The sequence below is a fragment of the Pholcus phalangioides genome, unplaced genomic scaffold (assembly GCF_987345545.1).
Source record: "Pholcus phalangioides strain wild (caught in Gottingen) unplaced genomic scaffold, Ppha-v1.0 ptg000019l_1, whole genome shotgun sequence".
NCBI lineage: Eukaryota > Metazoa > Arthropoda > Arachnida > Araneae > Pholcidae > Pholcus > Pholcus phalangioides.
Window position 1 is genome coordinate 10,617,285 of NW_028301612.1, and position 23,534 is coordinate 10,640,818.

Consider the following 23,534-nt stretch of genomic DNA (forward strand, 5'->3'; position numbering starts at 1 on the left):
AAAATTTCTAGGAAATTTCAGTCGAATTATCCGACGTGTCCCACGTAGCTTGCATGTGACAGTTGACAGCGTGAAATCATAGAGCATTACATTCCGTACGAAATAAAAAGCCTGTGCGTGAAATATTTTATTATTTTTCCTGGTTTCTCTAAACATATTATGGACATTGCCACGATCGATCCTCAGTTTTCGCATATTTTCGGCATACAATCGGCCAACCGCGGAATCGGATGCATCGCACCCACCATCACATGTCCCTCATTATTTTATTCAATTACTAACAAACAGTCTTTATATGAATCCCATCGTATTTGTTATAATGCGAGGGAAACCTTGCCCCTCCCCACCCGCGTTTTCCGTACTTGAGAATATAAAACGCTTCTTTTTTCGTCAGCATTCGGCAAATGAAAAACGCGTTTCCCATTCACAACAACGTATTAAAACTGACACAAAAGGACTTTTTCCCCAGCGATGTTGCATTTTTGTTCGATAAAATTTACGTAACGTGTATTCATAGATAGATCACTGTATAAAATTTATCCCACAAATAAACATTACCGTATATCCGCGGATTCTACATTGAAAAAAAAAAAAGGAATTTCTTGATGCGGATCATATACTGACAGTCTTTTTCTCTCGGAGGTTGGAAGAGGAATAAATATATTTTTAAAGAAATTAATTTTGAAAGTATAGAAAGTAGATTGTATGGAAAACTCTTTTCATTACTGCAAAATGAAATTTGCATACATGGATTATTCTTGATGGTATTTATTCTAGAAAGGTTATTCTTTCATCATTTCATGAAAGTAGCGAAATTCGTATCTGCGTGTTAAGCTGGTCGTCCACCGGAAGCGACTTGAAACGATAAATGAGTCGCACGCAGTTGTCTGTATTCGCAAGACTGATCCCGTTGCATAGAACGTAGGAAAATGTGGTCCACTAGAAACCATTTCAACGATGACAGCAGCAGACGATCGGCAGATCCGAAAAATTTGGGACCTTATGCGACTTATTGGTTCTGCGCAAGCGCAGTACGGTTATTTACCTTTTTTTTGCACCACTTCCTTTTTTTTTCTCCTCAGTCTTTCTATTTTCCCCTCCTTTCTCGCGTGGACATGGAAGCCGTAAATTTTTTTATCGCCGTTCATAATTGTGATAAGTAGTATTAATCAATTAATAATTATTTATTTATTTACCGACAGCACGAAAGCCTTTTCCGAGTTTGTGTCAGATGTCTCATTAAGCCTGGATAAAAACAGGCCAACGGGAAAATTTGTTTTTTCCCAAAAGTTTTTCAATACTTCCTCAAAATTATTAACGAACATACTCGTCTGCACGGAGTGCAGTCGCGAACTGGGTAGCGTGTAAAGGTAGCTCTCAGTGGATGACGTCAGACGCCCCTAGTCGTCTGACTCAATGTCAGCTGTTGTCCAGTGGACCAATTCCAAATTTGCTACTTTGAGAAAAAAATACCATCGTATGGTCTGCAGAAGCATATAATCCGCATATGCAAATTCCACCAACAATTAAATTTTAAACCCCGCTACACACGGTCGGGTATACCTGTGCAGGGAAACCTGAACGTGTGTAGTGACCATCTCGTATACTTGCGCAACTCTGTCATGAAGTTGGGTTAGAAGAGATCTTGGCAACGCGATAAGTCCAGCGGCAGAGTTCTGACGTTCATGCGGTTTTTCTTGACACCTCTTTACGTCATCGATAAATTTTATTACAACCTCTATTTTCTATTACAACCTCTCAGAAAAAAAAAACGACCGATAAAGCCTCCGTCCCACAAGAGCGGGCTAGGGGACCATTGGTAAGATAATTAAAGTTAATAAAAGTCTAAAGATAATAAAAGTCTTTGTTGAACATAACCGCAAAAACCACAGCCGGCGTGAAGCAATCCCTACTTGTTCGGTTATTCACAAAGGAAGACGCTCGTTCCGCTGCCTTTGTATTGAAAGCCATAAAAATTATTGCTTCCCGGAGGCCAGAGACGACCGCGAATCCTGACAAAGACTTTTATCATCTTTAACTTTAATTATCTTACCAATGGTCCCTTAGCCCACTCTTGTGGGACGGGGGCATGAGACACGTCATATTATATGCACTATGAAATTCCTATGTTTTTTGGAACGTATGAAAATCTGCGGGTTATGCGCAGGAAAATAATACGGTATATGTACCCCCACCGCCGAAATTACAGGAGTTTTCAGTTAGGAACATTCTGAAAAATCTTACGAACACTTGAATAGACTACAGGAAGAACTGATACAGTGTTATGATTTTTTTATAAGTTTAAAAGCTGAAGGATAATGGCCGTTAAAATATTCATACTGGCTTTCTTATGCAAAATTTCTTCAAAAATTCCATTTTGAATAAATAAAAAACTGGTATATCTTTACTAAATTCACTGCCTTTACACTGCCTCAAAAGAAAGTAACAAAATGTGAATTGCATTTTTGAAAGCATACATGGAAGAACTACGGTAATATTATTGTACTTGTTTTCTTTTTTTTCCGACACATCTATATCAAAAGGAGGAAAATAAAACCGCTACAGAAATGGCAAAAAGTGAACGGAGAAGAGAAAAAAAAAAATGCGCGCAATAAAACAAAACGATTTAGTTTCCCTCAAAGATAAGCAAAACTCACTTGTAATAGTATTTCGGGCAGAAAACTTTTAGGAGAATTTAGGGGAGGAAAAACACCAGGTTTATTTGCATGTTACAGTGCGATCCATTTTCTAGTAAAACAAACATGTCTAGCGAAAAGGAAGGAAAAAGAAGCGTCACCTCTGTAGATAAACTTCTGTTCTCTGAAAATTTCGGATCCCAAACTCTTTATAATTGGGGGATTTCACACAAGTTTTGAACAGGTTGCAGGGCTCCCACTCAAAAAAATTAGAATAAAAAAAAGTAGGCCCCTAAAAAGAGGACCAAGTAGGTGGCTCAACCTTACGTAAATAATATATATAACCATAACATGAAAAAAATCCTCAAGAAAACCTTTTTTTTCTCAATTAAAAAAAAAATCGTACCACTATTTCAGTATCCTATAAGATTGACTCTAACCAAAACAGTGACAGAAAGGACTTTTGGACAAAAAATATTTTTGGCCAAAATAGGGTCTTAACAACTACAGATAATTCTTTTCCGCTCTCCTCACAATATATATATATTACATTCTTGTTTGGAATCTTCCATGGTCCAGTTCGTCAGTTCCCTTTGACAATGCACAGAAAATTGTGAATGTTTTTTTAGAATGTCGCTCTTTTGAGACCACTTTCAAAAGCACAATGCAAAATGTGTAAATTACAAGGTCCAATGTAAATAAGTCAAGGTGAACCAGATGGTTTACTGTACTGTCCTCCTTTTTTTAAAGGGATTTGTTCACATTTTACTGTTAAATGCCAGTGTAATTGTTTTGGACAAATGAAGCACTTTTATTCCTAACTCTTTGCTGAACATATGCCTCTGCAGGCCCTAAAAGTGCAGAAGACAATTGAATGCTATTGGGTAGCATCAGAATCAGCTAGAATAGGCCTATATATCCAACTGCTTTGTTATGCAAACTGTTGTTTCACCTATACAAAAATAAGCACCATAATCTTGAATTATGAATGTTAATTACTGTCTAAGACAGGGCTGCAACTAGACGCTTGGTCATCCAGGGCAGGCACACATTTTTGTGCCCCCCCCCCCCCGTAATGTTGAAGGAGAGGTTAAAAGTGAAATTAGCATCCCCTCTGGTCCGGCACCTGGGGCACCAGACCTGCCTGTAGCCCTGGTCCAAGTAGTAAATACAAAATTATTTTTTCCATCCAGACAGAAGTTCTTAATGACTACTGTACTTGTTGAATTCTCAAACTAAGCAAAAGAAAAATTATTAAACCAAGTGGTCCACAATACCACTAAGTAACCTGATTCTGCTTTAGCAGAACCATTATTTGCAATCTCCGGTGAAAGTGCCCCTTATCCATTTCAGAGCAGCAAACTTTCATTTTTGGAGCAGAAATTTCGAAAATTGAGCAGTACTAAAAACTAACTATGTCTGCAATATAAGGAGTAATTTTTCTGTGAAATGTCAAAAGTTTTGCCAAAAATGGTAGGAACAAATAATTCTAAATAAATTTCCTTCACAAAGTAAAGTCCATTTAAATTTTTTCTGAAGTACTAAACTAGTAAAACATGTCACTACTAAAACCTGCATTACTGAAATTATGAATAAAAATTATTAACTTTTCAAATTAAGCAACATGCATACTATAAAACCTAGGCAGCAACAATTTCTGCTGCATCTTAAATCTTATTCATCCTGATATAGCAAAAAAGTGCGTGCAGAATATAATAAGGGTTTCCGTGAAAAAAAATTCGCACATAATTTCTCACATAATTTAAAGGAATTATTAAACTTAAAAGCAAAATGAAAAAAACGAGAAAAATATAAATACCTTATTTACTTAAACAACTTCTCAACCTAATAGCATGTTAATAGATTACAAATCACAAGTCACTTTCAGAAATTCAGCATCTCAATGACAATTTTTTTCAAAATTTCCATGCCCTTGAACATAAAATTTTATTTGTCTTATTCCATTAAAGCATTGGATGGGCAGATTTTTCAATGTTCAAACAGACTTTTATTTATTTATTTGTTAACTATGAATTCTCTTTCATTGTCTGCGTTACCATGTGCCAAAGATAAAAAAGCCTTCACCAAAACTGGAAAAATTTCAAACTTTGGGCTGCTTTCAAGGTTACAAAGTATGAATATGTCTGCCCAATATCTATCTATTCTCTGAACTGATTTCACTTCTTGTAATTCTTTGCATTGTGGTGCAACCCATTCAACACACATAATTAATAGTTCTGTTGGTGATACAATGTTAAGCAACATCCCAGCAATACGCGAGAGAGTAATGTACCATCCCAGCAATGCACAAGAGGGAGTGCGAAAAACATGAAAGCATGCAAACATTTCATTCTCTCTAACATGTTTTGGGAAGGTAGGACATTTATATATAATAGTTATCTCATACAGAAGTTATGTATATATAAAATGAGCATGCTCCTAGTACAAACTCCTTCCTTTGACTATTGATAAGAACATGCCCTTCCCCCCCCCCAATCCAGTGCGGACCGTGCGGCCATATTGGGCGCCGTTCTAGGAGGGGTGCCAAATGGAGTTAAAAGGGTGAAAAAAGCTTTGTCGACCAAAAAAACGTGGTCAGTAGCGCCAACAATAGGTTCTGAATGGGTAGAATTTTTTTTCCTGGAGCCACCCATTTGCCAAATCCAGATTTTCGCGATGTGAAATTTGATTTCCACGATAACTGATAACTACACGACCGCATAGTGGCTAGATGACAAAACTATGGATATTTTGGCTGGGGTTTTTACAGATCCCATTTTTTCCCAACGATCTCCGAAAAATTTCGGCAATTTAAACGAGTAAACCAATCCCCTTTCGATTCTTCGCAAAGGCGCGTGTGCAATCTTGTGGGAAATAATGCGAATTTAGATATGCTGTCTTTGAACGCAGGTTGCCAGCAGCGAAATTACCGTTATTTTCAGTATATAACCCGCAGGAGAAAAACACTCTCCGAAATAGGAAAATTCGGCATATTCATTCAGGGACTTTGATAACTCACGGGTTATACCAATAACGGTATATACAGGACGTTATTGGACTACTTCAAAGTAGTACAACTACTTTCCAAAGTCGCGAGATAGCGCGATTGTGGTAGATGATGGAAAGTGAAAAAATTAAAGTTTCCCCCCCCCCATATCTTTTCCTTGTCTCGGAAAGAACATGGCCTATGAACAAAATTTTCATGCTTCTTTTTCTTAAATTCTGGGTATTTGGTGCACTACAGTGCATTAGTGGTACCTCTGCGAACTACAAACAAGAATTGGCGCAAATGCGCAGGGATTCGGAGCACCATGTAGCAAGAGAACCGTTTCGGCGCAGCAGCTCTTGCACCCCTGCAATCTATACCATTTGTATTATTTGGCAATAAATCAATAATTCCCTCCCTAATCAAAAAAATTACACGCAGAGTTGCCAACTGCTACGAATTGTCCGTAGGAACTACGTTCATTTCCACAAATGACAGCAATAACTAAAGAGCTAGGGTACTACACTCTCAATACTACAGAAATCAGTTTAAAAAAATCTGGTCTTTGAGTTTCTTGTGGTGTTTTACTCTAATTTTTATTATTTTATAAAATTACATCGATCTTTACCATAACTATGAATTTGTATACACGTGAGAGAGAGTTCGAGAGAAGACAAACTCGAGCCTGATCTGTTTTGTCTGTGCGCGAAAGGCAATCTGTAAAGCCGCGTCTAAACCCACCGCTCTATAAACACTTTCTATAGCAGAACGCCTCTGCGCAAAGCTTGTGACGCCACTGAAGTTTTTCACCTATAGTCATTGCATATACTGCAAAAAAGGTAAAGATTTCACACAAGCCGACCTGCTTTATCCAATGGCTGTAGGTGAGTGGATGACTTCAATGATGTCTAAGCTTCATCTGCGAAGGTTTTCTGCTCCATAGAAGGTGTTGGCTATACTCAATGCCCAAACGCACAAAAGCTTGGTTTTCCATCAAAACTGCCTTACAATGTGAGCTAAAAAACAGGTTTTTGAATGGTTTAGAGCAGCGGGTCCAGACCCAGCTTCATTTGCATATGCATGGCCTCATCAAACCCATTTGCTCACCAATAAGGTGTTAAGCGAGATGACTCGCTTCGATGGATATATATATATATATTATTTCACAATAAGATTCTCATTTCTCTTTCTTTTTGTATCCTGTGTATATAATATGGCAAGTGTAAGATAACAGATGAGATGGCTGGGGGGGGGGGGGGCTCAATTGCTTTTAAAACATACCTCCATCCTAATATGTGTACATTCATCTTAACTAAACCCCGAAACTTCTCCAACTCCTAATCCCATCTCGTCTGTAATCACCACAAAATTTGTTAATCGCGACAGTACCCAATTGTCCGGGGAAAATATGTTGTAAAAAAGTTTGTATGTTTTTTTTTTTACACTAAATAAAGTGTTCCAGACTCTGCCACGAAGCTGGGCTGGACGAGATCTCGGCAACGGGATAAGTCCAGTGGCAAAGTTCTGGCGCTCATTAATTCAGTGCATGGCCGAGCTCGCGAAACAACTTGTGTCAGAAAGAATGTTTCGTCGTAGGTGCTCTGATACAAAGAAAATGGGGATAGGAAGGAAACTAGGGTTGTTAGACATCCATATATACGGCCCACAAGGGTGTATGCAGGTTGGGATTGCATTGAATATTCATGAATTATTAAGAGACTGTGACCCCGGAATGTAGTTTTAGGAGGTGGGGGGGGGGGGGTTATGTAGTTTAAGCCCTCTAGGTTTCAGTGCCATTGAGGTGCTATATTTAATGAACTTTGAATTAAAATTTTAAAAACAATTCATTTTTTGAGTGATTATTTTTTACTTTACTATGATTACGTTGTCCTAGGGCGAGCCATGGCAAAGCTGAACATTCAACACTACCAACAAGTTTCAAGCCAATGTTGGCACGACTGTACATGAATTTTGTTGATAGGATTTGGTAAAACAAAGTAGGAAACAATAGAACAAAAATCAAAAAGTAGGGATCATGGAAGGGGGTAGTGATGCTTTTTCCTTTCCCTACAAAATCTTAGTTATGGCTCTGACAGAGTTCCTTATGCAGGGTTCCCAGCAAAATCTGACACTTCTCTTCAATAATTTTCTGCAGAGTCTTTGAAAATTTTCTAGCCTCATGGTCGGCAGAGGCTTGTTTACCAGTGATTTTTACATTGCGTAATCAAAATCGTTTCTTAAACCTATGAAATCAACTTTTATTTGTATAAAATTCTGATGAAATATATGTTAAACTAGCTCTTCCCTTTATAGAAGAGTAAATTAATCTTTTCGCCTTTTCCCATTATAATATTACAATCAATTGGACTACCTTCTTTGTAGCAGTCTTGTACCCACAAAAAAACCCTGCACTTACGGTATGAGAAACACATGGATTCTATAGGCAGGGTTGGTAAAAAAAAAAACGTTTTTTTTAAAAAAAACCAAAAACCGGGTTTTTTTGGTTTAAACTGGTTTTTTATTTTAAATAGTATTAACATTAAAAACAATGAAATTTCTGAAAAATCATTCAAACTTCTAATAATTAACTAAAATAAAATGTTTATTAATGTAATTAACACTATTCCCATGCTAATTAATCAATAAATATTTATTACATTTTAACAAAAACCAACTTTTGCAATTTAATTATTTTTTGCTTAACTCAATGGATTACTGTGTGTTTGGAAATTCTTTTAATGTTATTATCAATCATATAATATATAAAGGTTTTTCTCCAGTTACCTTCAGTATACTTAATTAGGAAGCTATTTTACAAAAAGTAATAAAAATTAGGTGAATATAATGTATTTAATGAAGCATAAATAATGCAGATTAATTAGCAATGATTTACGATATACAGGGCGATTATAACTGAGGTTCTGATTTCAAAACACTGTAAAAAAAGAATGATTGTCAGAATGACTTGAAAACTGACATGAATATTTCTGAAAAAATTCTTAATTATAGCATTTCACGATTCCATAATTCATGGAAACATCACAAAAAAAAAAGTAATTGAACAAATAACTACAACTTACTTAAGAAATGTTAAATATGTTGTCCACTGTGTGTTCTGGCTATGAGGTTGAAAGCACAAAAATTCTTGTTCAACAACAGAATCGGAGCATGCCATGGTCATAATGTGGATGTGCTTGCAATTCAGCTTTATTAAACCGAACGCCCCCCCCCCCCTGTTAATATTCCTGAGGAACTTCTAACATATAGGGAATGTGCTGGAGATTGCAATTCACCAAAGTTTGCAATCTGACCACTGTTTATAACATTTTGAGGTACCCCCACAGCCAGAAGTTGCAAGAGTTAAGGTGCATCCTGTCAAAATGGGTCTTCAGCAGCTGCTTTGCTGGTATTGCAATGTGCATCTTGATAGAAGTTCTATCCACACACTGATGCTGTGGAAGTGCCGAAATGATGTGGTTGCACAAAATAGATTATACTGCTGGCCAAGTACAGCATCATCTACTTGCACATTTTGAATTTTTTTCTTTTGCGGAAGAAACTTCCATTGCTTCAGGAGTATCCATGCAAATTTTACAGTAGAACCTTGATTAACTGGGCTTAACAGTGTGAAAGTATAAAAAAAAACAACTATTGAATATTAAGACTAGGAGATATACAGTAGGAGATGTGCTACTTCTCATGGGAAAGAAAATGAAAATGTATGAGAGGTAATGTAACTATTGGACAGATTGTTCCTTGGCCAATATTGTTTTCCAGTATATATATATGTAAAATCCCACCCTTCAACTGATAAGACATTTCGCTCAGTAGGGGATCTGGAGGAAAATGCTGATAAGAGAAGAGAAAAGGGATTTTCTTTATTCTCTCTTTTTTTTTTCTCTCCCTGGGGATCTGAAAAATAATCTTCCATGAAAAAAGTGAAGGTGAATGTAGATTTATCTTGATTTTTTCCCCTTCAGATTTTCCCTGACTTTTCCCAAGTATTTAGAATTTTCCCAGATTTCTGACAAATATTTCATATTTTCCCTGACCGTTTTCTGATTCTCCCCAACTTTCCAAGTCCCTGGGAACCCTGTTACGACCCTTCCAGCGTATACCTCTAATTTTCACAAAAATTTGTTGACATATGGCTTGTTGATGGTTTTTAGTAGTGAGTATGCATCAGGGGTGCAAGCGCCCCTCATCTATTTCGGAGCAGCAAAGTTCATTTTTGGAGCAGAAATTTTGAAAATGGAGCAGAACTAAAAACGAACTATATCTGCAATATAAGGAGTAATTTTTCTGTGAAATGCCAAAAGTTTTGCCAAAAATGGTTGAAACAAATAATTCTAAATAAATTTCCTTCACAAATTAAAATCTATTTAAATTTTTTCTGAATTATCTTATCTGTCACTACTAAAACATGCATTACTGAAATGACGAATAAAAATTATGAGACTCTTTTCAAATTAAGCAACATGCATACTAAAAACCTAGGCAACAAGAATTTCTGCTGTTTGAACACCAAAATCTTATTCATCCTGATATATAAAAATAGTGTGTGCAAAAAAAGTGTGTGCAGAATATAATAAGGGTTTCCGTGAAAAAAAATTAGCTTCTCACAAAATTTAAAGGAATTATTAAATTTAAAAGCAAAATGCAAAAAACGAGAAAAATATAAATACCTTATTTACTTAAACAATTTCTCAACATAATAGCATGTTAATATATTACGAATCACGAGTTGCTTTCAGAAGTTCAGCATCTCAATGACAATTTTTTTCAAATATTTCATGCCCTTGAACATAAGATTTTATATGCCTTATTTCATTAAAGCATTGGATGGACAGATTTTTCAATGTTCGAACAGACTTTTATTTATTTGTTAACAATGAACTCTCTTTCACTGTCTGTGTTACCATGTGCTAAAGATAAAAAAGCCTTCACCAAAACTGGCAAAATTTTGAACTTTGGGCTGCTTTCAAGGTTACAAAGTATGAATATGTCTGCCCAACATCTATCTATTCTCTGAACTGATTTCACTTCTTGTAATTATTTGCATTGTAGTGCAACCCATTCATCACACATAATTAATAGTTTTGTTGGTGATACAAAGTTGAGCACCAAACCCAGCAATACGTGAGGGAGTAATGTACCATCCCAGCAATGCACGAGGGGAAGTGCAAACGTTTCATTCTCTCCAACATGTTTAGGACATTAATATAAAAAAAAGGTATCTCACAGAAGTTATGTAAAATGAGCACATGCTCCTAGTACAAACTCCTTCCTTTGACTATTGTTAAAAGCATGCCCCTCCCCCACCAATGCAGTGGCGGACCGTGCCGCCCTAGGAGGGGTGCCAAATGGAATGGAAAGGGTGAAAAAAGCTTTGTTTACAAAAAAAACAACAAAAAAACAACGCCATCAGTAGCGCCAAAAACAGATTCCGCATGGGTAGAAATTGTTTTCCTCGAGCCTCCCCTGTGTTCACCAAATCCGGATTTTCGCAATACGAAATTGCCACGATCGGCAACTGCCGACGGTAATCACACGACCGCATGGTGACTAGATGACAAAACTATGAATATTTTAGCTGGAGTTTTAACAGATCCCATTTTTTTCCAATGATCTTCGAAAAATGTCGGTAATTTAAACGAGTAAACCAATCCTCATTTCGATGTATGCGGTCTTTGAACGCAGGTTGGCAGCCGCGAAATTACCGTAATTTTCAGTATATAACCCGCAGGAGAAAAAACGGTCTCCGAAATCGGAAAATTCGGCATATTCATTCAGGGACTTTGATAGCCCGGCGGTTAACCAATAACAGTATAGCACTTTATACTTCAAGGTAGTAGAACTACTTTCCAAGGTCACGATATAACGCGATTGTGGTAGATGGTGGGAAGTGGAAAAAAAATTAAAGTCTCTCTCTCCGTATTTTTTTCCGTGTCTCGGAAAGAACGCGCCCCGTGAACAAAATTTTCATTCTTCTTTTTCCTAAATTCCCGGTATTTGACGCACTACAGTGCATTAGCGGTACCTCCACGAACCAGAAACAAGAATTGGCGCAAATGCGCAGGGATTCGGCGCCTTGGCGCACCATGTAGCAAGAGAACCGTTTCGGCGCAGTTTGGCGCAGCTCTTGCACCCCTGATGCATGCATCAAGTAGAAGACTGAAATATCTCTTCCATCCCAGGCTCGTCACTAATAGGTTTTCCCCCTTCTTTTTGCAAGGGTACACACCTTTTTAGTTTGTAGGCCAGATATGTGAGACGATTGCACTCATTTTGCCTGATAAATATGGCCCCCTGGCTGCCATATTTATCAGGCAAATTGATACAACTTCTTATTAACATCTTTTGAAGGCCAGCTAGAGCCTCTTTGCACCCTGTGGATCGGAGGTTGTGCACCCACACTCTATAGCAATTCAGTAGAGTTTTTAAAAAAATTTCTTTTCATTTCAAAAACGCCATCAACTGGCATTGAAGAAACATTGAGATGAAAATGAACGCCTATAGACGATGGGCCTTTGCCACAATAAACTCTTTTAATTGATAATCACAAAAGCCTTATCAATTACCAGTCCAGCATATCAGAGAAAAATATCTCAACGATGAATTGGATGACCTTGTGAGGTAACACACATAACTTATTAGTCCTGATTATAAAATTTAAAAAATATTCACAAGCTCAGAAGGTTCTATAAAAAGAGGAGTATCATGTCATTGCGAAAGAATTTGTTTTAATAATAAAAACTTATACAGACTTATACAAGTTGGGTAAATATCACAGATTTCAAAACCTGTGCCCCCCCCCCCCCCTGAAGGCTAGGTTGCAGGAAATCATATTCATTACAAATTTGCTGATTTCACATCAGAAACAAAAGCTTACAATATAAAACATTTTACAAAAAAAATTGGGATTTAGCACATTATAATTACTGAACTTTGCCCCTATTAGTCTGTTAAATCAAGAGTTCACTATACAACCCTTTTCAAAGTTGTCTACAGATATTAAATTCTTAAACAAGTTCTGCTTTTGTCAGATACAAAATTCCAGTTGGATTCTTATGAAATTTTCACATTTTTCAGATAATGGACTTTTCATTTTCCCAACATTAAGAGTGGCAGATTTGATGGAAATAGCTAGCAAAAACAAATTCTACTGATACTGGAAAGTACTCCGTAACTTCTCCAACTCCCAATCCCATCTCGTCTGTAATCCCCACAAAATTTGTTAATCGCGACAGTACCCAATTGTCCGGGGAAAATATGTTGTAAAAATTTTGTATGTTTTTTTTTTGGACACAAAATAAAGTGTTCCCAGACTCTGCTGCGACGCTGGGCTGGAAGAGATCTCGGCAACGGGATAAGTCTAGTGGCAAAGTTCTGGCGTTCATTCATTCATTGATACTGGAAAGTAAAAACAAATACTGCATGTTTCATAGAAAAACAAAGCACAAACATGGGGGGGGGGCCTTAAAAGGAACAGACAGTATTATAAGGGCTGGACAAGTGCCAGGATGCCATGACGACTACAGATTAGTATCAGCGTCTAAAATTTTCTTTGTGCAGTTACTAAATTGCAGGCCGAGAGCAGCCCAAAAAGTTTGGAATTTATAGCAGCATATCTGTCAACATGAAAGAGGATTACTATGCCCTGAAAAAGTAAAAAAAACCATTTTTTTGGACCTTTTTCTTCAGGCGTCTAATTTTTGGCATCTGAAAAATTGTTCTAGCATCTAGATTTTCTTGGGATTTGTCCCGCCCTGGTATATACAAGCCTCTTAAAAAAATAAAAACTTTTCATTCAAGTTTTGCCACAACAAAGTTCTTAGAGAACAGCGATAAAAAAATGACAGTGGTGTCAATTTTAAAGTGATGATCAGCCATATCTCAATGTTTATTCTATCTGACAACCACCATAAATACAATTGAATACAAGTAATCCCATTCTAAGAGACTGAAGAAATTATTTGTAACCAAATTTCATTATAAAGAAATTTCTGATTTTATGAATTTTAACATTTGTTAAAACTTTTGTTGTAGCAGAATTTGATTCTAAGGAAAAAAATTAGTTATTTATGTTCTAGATAATAAAAAGAATGATGTTAAATTTCAAAAACAACTCAAAAGTAACTCAGATTAATTAGGCATTGAATTTTTTTTGAGGCAAATATAATCTGTAATTTTTTTTTTTGTACAAGTATTGTGGAAGCTGAAGGAAATAACAAATTCATGTAAATTATAGGCACACCTATAATTTACATGAATTTGTTACTATGTTTGAGAAAAAAATGTCGCTCGACAGTCGAGTATATAGGAAACTAACCTGACTATGCAGGTCTGGATTTGAATTCTGGTTCGGGCATGGATGTTTATTAACACTAGCAAATTCCCTGAACAAATCATAAGGATCTCTTGGGAATAAAAAATTCACATTTAAAAATGCATACAAACTTCCGTTTTTTCTCATATGAGTGAGCTGGTAACTGCCGCACTTCAGGAATGAATGTTCTGAAACCATGTATACTTCTGGAAAATGTCTTGAATGAATGTCCTGTACAGAAAATTACATCCACATCTTAAAAATTTCAAAGTCTAGTGTTTTTTTCAATGGGATCCTATAATTGCTGTGTGAATTTGAAATTCCAACTTAGTCTGATTTTTCAAAAATGTTGAAAGAGTAGATGGAGGTAGGTCATATTTTAATGTCAGATTGTTTTTATTTACTCCAGCATCAACTTCAGAAATGATCTGAAGTTTTCTTTAATCAAGAACTGTTTCCTTTCCAGACCACTCATTTTGAAACAAAGAAGCAGTATGAAACATTCCTGACGTTTAGCACTGGCTAATACCACAGATTTTATTTCATTTTCATACGATGTATCAGTAAGAATTACTTCCTACACCCCCCCCCCCCCACAAGCCACAGAACAACCCCTTTTCCCCAATAGTGCAGCAAGTTAATTCTCTGAAACTGATTTTACAGGACAATTTTTTAGAACATTCTGTACTCATTCGATCAGAAACTTGTTTTTTGAATTTGTTATAATAGCAGACGTGCCAACTTTTGAAATCCAGAAATCCGAAGATTTTCCCGAGGGGGGAAACACCCCCCCCCCCGACACGAATAGACTCGATCAAAAAAAAAAGTTCATAAAAAAATTTTCAAATTTTTTTTTTTTTTTAAATAAATTAAGAAAAAGTTACATTCTCCCCCCCCCCCAAAGGCAGGTTCTGCATTGCCCCTGAGAATATAATTCCATGCAGAATAGAGAAATCACATCTACATACTGTCCATAAAGTATGTGTTTCCTTTTGTGGATGCTATCAGTGATTGATAATCTTGGGTATATGAATTCTTAAAAGCTTTATATTTAGCTGTATATAGCTTAAAGTTTTATATTTCTTTCCGAAGATGTTTAATTGGAAGAAATGATTTATAAAAAAATTCAAATTACAAAGCTGTGGACGAAAAAAACGTGTTTACCGCACGGCTGTTAATGGAATACAATAACGATTATACAGGAATTTTGGCAACCAAGGTCATGCCCCTGATAAATGACTGGCGATAAACGCTACGAAAACGAAGTCGCGTCTTTGCCAGTTGCTTAAATGCGGTCACAGAGACTTTTTTTTATGGCTGCTCGATGGAAATGACTACAGCTGTCTTCTATGGGTGTTTTCCCTAATGACGACGGTAATCATTGACACCACGACAACGTGAAAGCTCGCGTAAAATCTAATTTTCTGCCAAAATCTGGAGAAATTTTTACAAATCCAGAGAGCGAGAGGAAGGATGAAAAATCCGGAGTCTCCCGCCTAAATCGGGAGAGTTGGCAGGTCTGTAATAGGTTTTTCATTTTGTAATATTGGAATTTGCAATCATTGTTTCTATGAAAGCTTATTTTTTTGAGAAAAGTTTCTGTTACAACAAGATTTTCACTATAGCGGTATTATATAAAACAGGATTCTACTAATTATAGTTTTTGCACAGATAATATTTCTAAAAGATGATTTCAGTGATGTGCTTATTCCACTTCAAAAAACCATTTAGAATTAAATTGATGGAAATAATATAGCTCAGCAAAACTTGGGGCTCAAGAGCTGAAGAGAAACCCCATAATTGAAGTTATGAAATGTTCATTATCAAAAGTATAGATTTAAATCATGGTGAAACATAAATGGGAGCAATGTAAGTAAAATTATATACTCCATATGTTCTAAATCATATTCCATAATAAAAACAATTTCGGGATGCTTGGTGATAATTACATCCAAAACTATATGAACAAGTGGAAACATATGCCAATTTTTTGAAATAAAAACATAACTCCTACCCAGAGAGAAAAAAAATGAGCTAGCATTTCAGAAGGAGGTTGGGAACAACATTGTGAATCCAAATTCAGAAATAGTATACATTTACACACAGTGCAAACAAACTTGTGTTTGATTTGGAAAAAAATTGCCAGAATATGAGTCACATTCTTAGAAATTAAACTATTTAATTTTTTTTTAATTTCGTAGAAAAAAATTATAAAATAACTAGCTTCTCATGGTTGACTTGACTTACATGTAAATTTACTTAATTACAATATATTTGCTGCATATATAAATGAACTATTGAATGTAAAAGCATAAATGAAGGCTCTTAACCCATTGACAGTGTAATTTATTTCAGAAAAATGCACCAAACATTAATATTTTTTTTTATTTGTTATATCAACATTATATCAACAAAAAAATTTAAATGAACTCAATTCAGGCTTCATGGAGAAGAAAACACAATTTCGTTTTGTCACAAATGTAATGATCAGAATCACAAATATAAAATTTTCTGTTGCCCAAACTGGAATCAGGCATCACTGTCCAGGGGTTAATATTTATTCTAATCAAAAAAGTTCAGAAAATTACTCACGGTAAGACCCTTTTCTCTAAAATATGTTTTAAAGAAGTGTAAATGCCCTGCTTGACCTGATTTTTGAGACCCACACAAAAATTCGGCATTATCTGCAAGATAAAGATAATAAAATGGAATTTAATCTACACAAAATAATGTGAATGTTTGCAAAAAAAAAAAAAAAATCACAAACTCTAAATTTTATATAATCATACAATCAAATCAGAAATTAAAATTTCCTTTGAATCCTAATTCACAAGATAAACATGAACAAAAGTTTCACAATATAATAAATATTTTGTCTATGTACAGGCTCCATTCTCTGTCAAGCTGTACAACATGGAGCAACTGAAGAAGCAGACACCAAAATAAGTTTCTTTCTTAACTCATCGGTTTTATTTAGCAGACTCATTTCGATTTCTGATGAAATGGCTTGATTTTTCTAGCATGCTGCTCAACTTTTAGGACATGCCAGAAAATGTGTGGGAACATGGTTATCAAGATGCTGTCTAGTGAAAGGTTTCAACAACTTTTTATAGCTCCAGAACAAACGTGGTCTCAAATAATTTTTTACTATGATGCTTTTGTACCATAATTTGTACCATTGCCATATTTATCAGTTAACACAAATAAATACAAATACAACGCATTCCCCGTTCACCATAACTCATTGCGAACTATCTCTTAACCACGATTCTATCCAATTCAGCAAGTTGCCCCCAATTCCAATCTTGTGTAAAAGCTTCAAGAGTTTACCATGTTGGACACGATCGAATGCCTTCTGGAAATCAAGGTAAACAACATCTACATTTTTGCCCTTACCCAAATCTTCGTCACGTGATCATAGAAGCAAAGGAGGTTAGTTACACATAACTTCCCCTTCCTGAACCCATGCTGATTATCTGACAATACATTATTTTCGTCTATCCACTTCACAAACTGCCTTTTGATGCAGTTAATCAAAAGAAAAAAATTTTATTTATGGAAAGAATGAAAGCTGAACAATCAAGCAAAATAGAAATCAAGATATATTGTGACTCAAAATATACATACCCTACACAGAAAATCTAGAAGAGTGGCGGTAATGGCAGGGTGAGGCCTCATGGAATGATACATAACAAGAATTGCTGGCTCTAAGAACAGAAGAAAAATAATTTCAACATTATTACTTGATTAAAAAACCTTAGTCCCATCACATCAACAAAAATATTACCATTACCTCCATGATGGTGAATGTAGCAAATAAAATAAGCTTATTGAGATTATTAGGAAAGAACAGAATTATTGCAGGGTAATGTTGGATTTTATTTGATTACAATATGACAACTGCGACAAAGTTCTTAAAATCATCCAATTTCCCCATTTTGGTGATTTGAATCAGACACTTGACTTATATTCAAAAGCTCAGGACCACCTCTTCTAGAATTATCTGAAGGACATAAGCAATATCATAAAATAGTGGTTCTTAAAGTCTACATCATGAGTTCTAGGAAGTTTACAACCGCTGTCAAGGGCATTGCAAAGGGCTGGTGAAATTGATGTGTACCGATTCAGTGCTTTGAAATGATTCTTTTAAAACTTTTCTGGGGTGCATAAATAAATGTCATGGCAAGGAAGCCATAGGTGGCGAAAGTCTGAGAGCCACTGTTCTACAAAATATATTGAGACTGACCATGGAAGCTTTTCCACTTTACATCAAGCAGCACATCCAAGCTAAAGGTCACTGATCTCAAATCACATTGATGTCTGTATTGTTCACATTATACTTTTTCCCCCCACTCACAGTTTGCTATTGGTAACAGAGTTCTCACAAACAGCTGCCCTTGTTACAGTTTACAAAATTACCTGTGTGTGTGTGTGTGCATACTTTAATTTGACAGAAATACAAGAATATATATAAATTTACTAAAAGTGCACACAGCCTTTCCATTATGTTCAAGTTGCTTGATACAATTCATGCCACCTTGCATGGCACCCACATACTCCCGCCTCCAAACAAAAAATAAATTTATAACGAGAGAAACGAAACAAAAAATAGCATTTGTAAAAAAAACCATATTCATTGTGTATGACATCAGAATAAAAAAACGCAAAAAATATATGAGAAGGAAATTTCACAAACCTATATTCATAATGTTATCCCGCTCAGGGTCAAAGAAAAGCCAATCATAAAATAACGATAGTTTAGCATTTGATGCCGCAACATTAGATGTGCAAGTTGTGAGTAGCCAGCCAATCACAGCCCAGCGAGGAATGATGTCGGAACACAGAACTTCGTTAGAAGGATGAATGATTCCACAAATATAACGGATAAGATCACAGCGTAAAGACTGACTCTCAGGTGTTGACAAATACTGAAAAATGATTATTATTTTAAACAAACGTAAAAAACCAAAATGTGAAATAAGTTACAGAAAACATAAGAAATATAATTTTAAACCCATAAAATTCATTTCAATACCTGTCTTTGAAACCAGTCTTGGTATCTTTTATGATTGCCGAATTTGACCTATAAAAAATGAAATATAAAATAGTTGGAATGAAATTCATAGTAAACAAAATAATGCATCTATTTCAGGAAATATTTTGGTTTCAAACCAGGAAAAGAAGAGTCTTAAACTTCAATTAATTTTTTTTTAGAAAAGCAAATTGAAGCAATGCACACACTTAATACATAACTTGCAAGCAATCTGATACAAAATTGGCAAGCATACTTGTGAGGTGAGGAAGAGGATTTTCTTTTCCATATCAGGTGTTAAACGACACAACAGAAACCTCCTCGATGTTCGCGTTGTTAATAATTGCAGCACACCTAAAATAAAATAAAATAAAAATTTTTTTACCATTCAAAGAATATTCATTCATATTGACAAGCAATCCAATGAGAAAAACTACAAAATGCTCATTGGAAAAATATAAAATATACTGCTTTTCATCCAAAAATTTTGAAATGTGATGGTTTTAAATCTAAAGAATATGTAGCTATCAAAAGCAGATTTTCTGCATGCTCAAGCAGAGCAGAATGCACAATGCAGTTAAATCTTTTGGCAAAATTTTGAGAAATCTCTCTCTTCTACATCAACCTAAGAAACATACCTGTGAAAGTATTAGACAACGTCGTAGGATTATTACTGATTTCCTTCCACAACTTTTCAAACTCTGGGATACGAGCAACATTTTGAAGTAAGCGAACTAAATCCCGTCCTATCATCATGCACTCCGAAAACTATACAATGAATCAATCAATAAACAGATAAAAATTATAGCAGTTTAAAAAACTTTTATATGAAATACATTTGTTCTACAATTAATAATTAGAAAAATTATCAATTTAATTATAATCTGAGAGCTATTACATTAATACTGTAGTAAAAACAGACAAATTACACATTTGTCTGTAACTCGATTGAAACTAGATTATAATGGCATTCAATGGACTGAAAGTTTGAAATTTATAATAAAAATTATTTTTTTCATGGTGGCTTATTGCTTGAACTGGACTGTGAAGTGAATTCCAAAAGTCCCTTCAAAAAAGGCTTAAGAGATAATGAATGCACAGATCAATCAGAGCTGAGGATCTGGATCCCTGGAGAAATAGTCAAACCTCGTTAATGCGTCACTCTTTTGAGACCAAAAATATAACCTTATAAGCAGAGTAAGCCATGACTGCACTGATCACTGTATCCTTCTATTCATGCAGAAAAAACCAAATTTTGTTATTTAAACAAGTTGTCATGAAAATTGATTACCCAAGTTTTTCTTAATCAATTAATATTTATTTGGTACATAATTACACATTTGAAAAACATAGAATATCTTTTTTTGATTTTTAAAAATTTTCAAATTTTTCTGCATGTTTATGAAAACCAAAGTATTGTCATCTTGTATGGCACTTTAATTCTTTTAGAACCATCATAAATGAAGATGAAATATTCTTCATGAATTCAAAAAAGTTTATTTTTCCATGAAAAAAACACTGGCGAGTTTTATTTGTGTGGACCTGGTAGTTGATGAAGCAATCCTTTTCTCCAAAGAAAATAGAAATGTGAAGTAAGTCTGTTGTGTAGTCTCCAGCCCAGACACAAGTTTCTTAATTATTTGATTTTTCATATTCCTTCACTATAAAGCCGCTTTATCTTTAAAGGCGAACAAACTTTTTTCAAATTTTGAGAACATTCGGACAGTTGGGTGAACACAGTTACGGTGTTTGATAATCATCCAGCCAAAGTTTGTTTGAACCATCAAAAATTAGACAAAAATATTGAGCGGCTAAAAAAAAAGGTAACACTTTTTTCTCTCTAAAAAGGGGGAGGGGAATTTCTGCTATTATCAGCAAAAGCTAACCAAGAAAATAATTTCCAGTTGAACCATTCCCATATAAGAAATCTTTTTTTTTTTTCCAAACTAAGCACAACTCAGGTCTATCGCCATAGGCAATTTACTACCTAGTGAGTTGTGCCGAAAGTGTAAGTGTGTGTACCTAACAGCCTGAGTGCATATCTAGCGTTGTGTATGATTTTTCAGTGCTGCCATCTATATCTCAGAAGTGAAGTGAGTGATGTTTAGTGACTGAATATTTGTACTGTTTGCAGGACTGTTGCTCTCTGAGACAATTTGGATTCCCAAAAAGTGACCTGGTAAGTGAGGTGACACATAATAAGGTTTGACTGTACAACAAATCGACTGGGGAATCCATGGTTTCTAGAAACTCTGATGGATGAAAATGAAACAATAATCAACAATTATAAAACAAATCCTGTTTCTTACTGCTACAGTTATTAATAGAAAAGACAGATGCTTCAGCTCAAATTCTTTCGGAAATGCAACAAAAACCAAAGCAACTGTGCTGAAAATGTCATTCTATCTGAGGTCATTGCATTTCATTAATGTTAAAAACGAGGATTGGTTAACATCGTGCTCTATAGGAATCGGAATGGACTGACATCTGCTGGCATTATATGTGAGTTTGAATGTGCTTGGATTTTTGTTCCCCCCCCCCCCTCCAAAACAAGTTTAAAACAGTATAGATAAGAGACCTGACACATCAACAAAGTTCAATACCTTTTCTCGTAACAGAGACACAGTGAAGTCGACTTCTTTTTGCCTTAGCGCTGTATACGTAGGACTATTGTGGTCAACAATTAACCGAAGATATGTATACACAACTGTTGCAACTAAAATTGAAAACTTTTCCACCCATAACCTGCAAGACAATAGTAACATTCAGAATTCAAGCAATTCCATTGATACAAACATTTTTTGAAATAAAATTAACACAAATAGAAATTATTATTTACTAGCTGTAATACCCGGCGCTGCTCGGGTTTTCTTTAATGAGGCTTTTTGGATCATGCGATATCTCCCTCTTTCTTTGAGGGACATACAAACCGTGTCAAAGTTAACCAATATGGCGACTTCCAGCGCGACTCATGAAAGAAACAAATCTAGATTTATAGAAACGTAGAAATTAATATATTTTTTTCCCTTTTTTAAGGGCGCTAAGTATTTCGATTCCCCCCCCCCCCCTTTTGAACTTCGAGTTATCATCTGCCTATTCCAGCTTTCAAAAATGCTTAGTTAAAGCTGTGGAATTTCTTTGATGTACTTTATGGGCCCATAATTAATTTTAAAACATCCTAAACTACATGAATTCATGCAGTTAAATATTGAAAGATAATACACGGAGACATTAATTTTCATGCTTGAGAAGATATAAATAAAACGTTGAAATCAATGTTATTGCATGGATATCCAACGCAAAAGTAGGTCCGGGGATAATTATTTCCTATTTAATCTCCTGGGCTTCGTATATCTCTAAGGGTGGTATTCACTGACATGGTTTAAGCTATAGTCACAATTTTTTGATAAGAGATCAACACGGATTGGTTAAATTCAGGGTTTTAACCAATCTATGTTGATCTCTTATCAAAAAATTATATCTACAGGTTTAAACCATGTCAGTGAATACGGCCCTAAGCAAACTGAATATTTCAAAAATCTAGAATTCAATAAAATTTCTAAAATTATTGATGTGACAGAAAACACCACCAAAATTCCGCAATTCTACATTGAAATCGGCAATTTTAACACTGATTTCTAAGAGGATCACCCTTTTCCTGACCCTCAAAGTGATGCTGATGATGATTATGACGTCATTCAAAAAACCTAATTACTGGGAGTATTGAAAATATGGCAAACCATTACAAAGGCATAAACTATTGTAAATATACTGACAGCATTGAAGAAATGACAAACCATTGTAAAGGCATATGCAAGTCTTAAACACATTGCTAGGGAACCACGGAAACCAAAGTAAACGTTCGGAAAGTGATTGTTGAGGCCCAAAAACCATTGTTGCCCGACAGTTTTTTGCCCATTTGGGGCATTTGCCCTACTCTGATGAAATTTTAAAGTAGCCTATGGTTTAAGTCGGGTCTCATTTGGTATATATGCAAAATTTGGCGACAATCGATCTAAAATTGTAGATTTGTATAGAGAACATACATACACACACACAGACACACAGAGACAGACAGGAAATCAATTTTATATATATAGATAAATCATATTACTTATGTTCGATGAATATGTCCAGCATAGACTCTGCAAGCCAAACATTCTTAGGAGATAAATCACCACCTATATTTTAATACATTAAAAGATGGTGTGTATACATGCGGTTAAAACATGACAATTACAACAATCATATTTTCGCCTAAAACTAAATCAAAGGAAGATACACCAAACCCCACATTCATTTTTCACATTTTTTTTCTAATGCTATTCAAGGCTTTCATCACTGGTTGGCATATACTATGTGTCTCACATTGAAGACGCATTTATGTCTTGATAACATGTGCCAGTGCATTTTTTCAGTCTATGTTTATGTAAAAATAATTTTGAAATTTTTTTTTTATAATGAAAAGTTTTCAATATACAAAATACAATTTGTGATAAATGATCTTAAAATATAGAATAATCTGCAAAGTTTTAATTTATTCAATAAATA

The 23,534-nt window shown here is 35.2% G+C and overlaps 1 protein-coding gene across 2 annotated transcripts in view; it reads right to left on the minus strand.

The window, feature by feature from the left end:
- IntS3 (integrator complex subunit 3) overlaps nt 1–23,534 on the minus strand; it is a 77,766-nt gene that overhangs the window by 40,345 nt on the left and 13,887 nt on the right. For both annotated transcript variants that reach the window (XM_089248112.1, XM_089248113.1), the window contains exons 6-13: nt 23,098–23,164; nt 21,587–21,728; nt 19,622–19,751; nt 19,240–19,337; nt 18,987–19,034; nt 18,648–18,879; nt 17,579–17,658; nt 16,544–16,635 (exon numbers count right to left, since the gene is read on the minus strand). In XM_089248112.1, the coding sequence (XP_089104238.1) occupies nt 16,544–16,635; nt 17,579–17,658; nt 18,648–18,879; nt 18,987–19,034; nt 19,240–19,337; nt 19,622–19,751; nt 21,587–21,728; nt 23,098–23,164 (889 nt within the window). The remainder of the gene's footprint in view (nt 1–16,543; nt 16,636–17,578; nt 17,659–18,647; nt 18,880–18,986; nt 19,035–19,239; nt 19,338–19,621; nt 19,752–21,586; nt 21,729–23,097; nt 23,165–23,534) is intronic.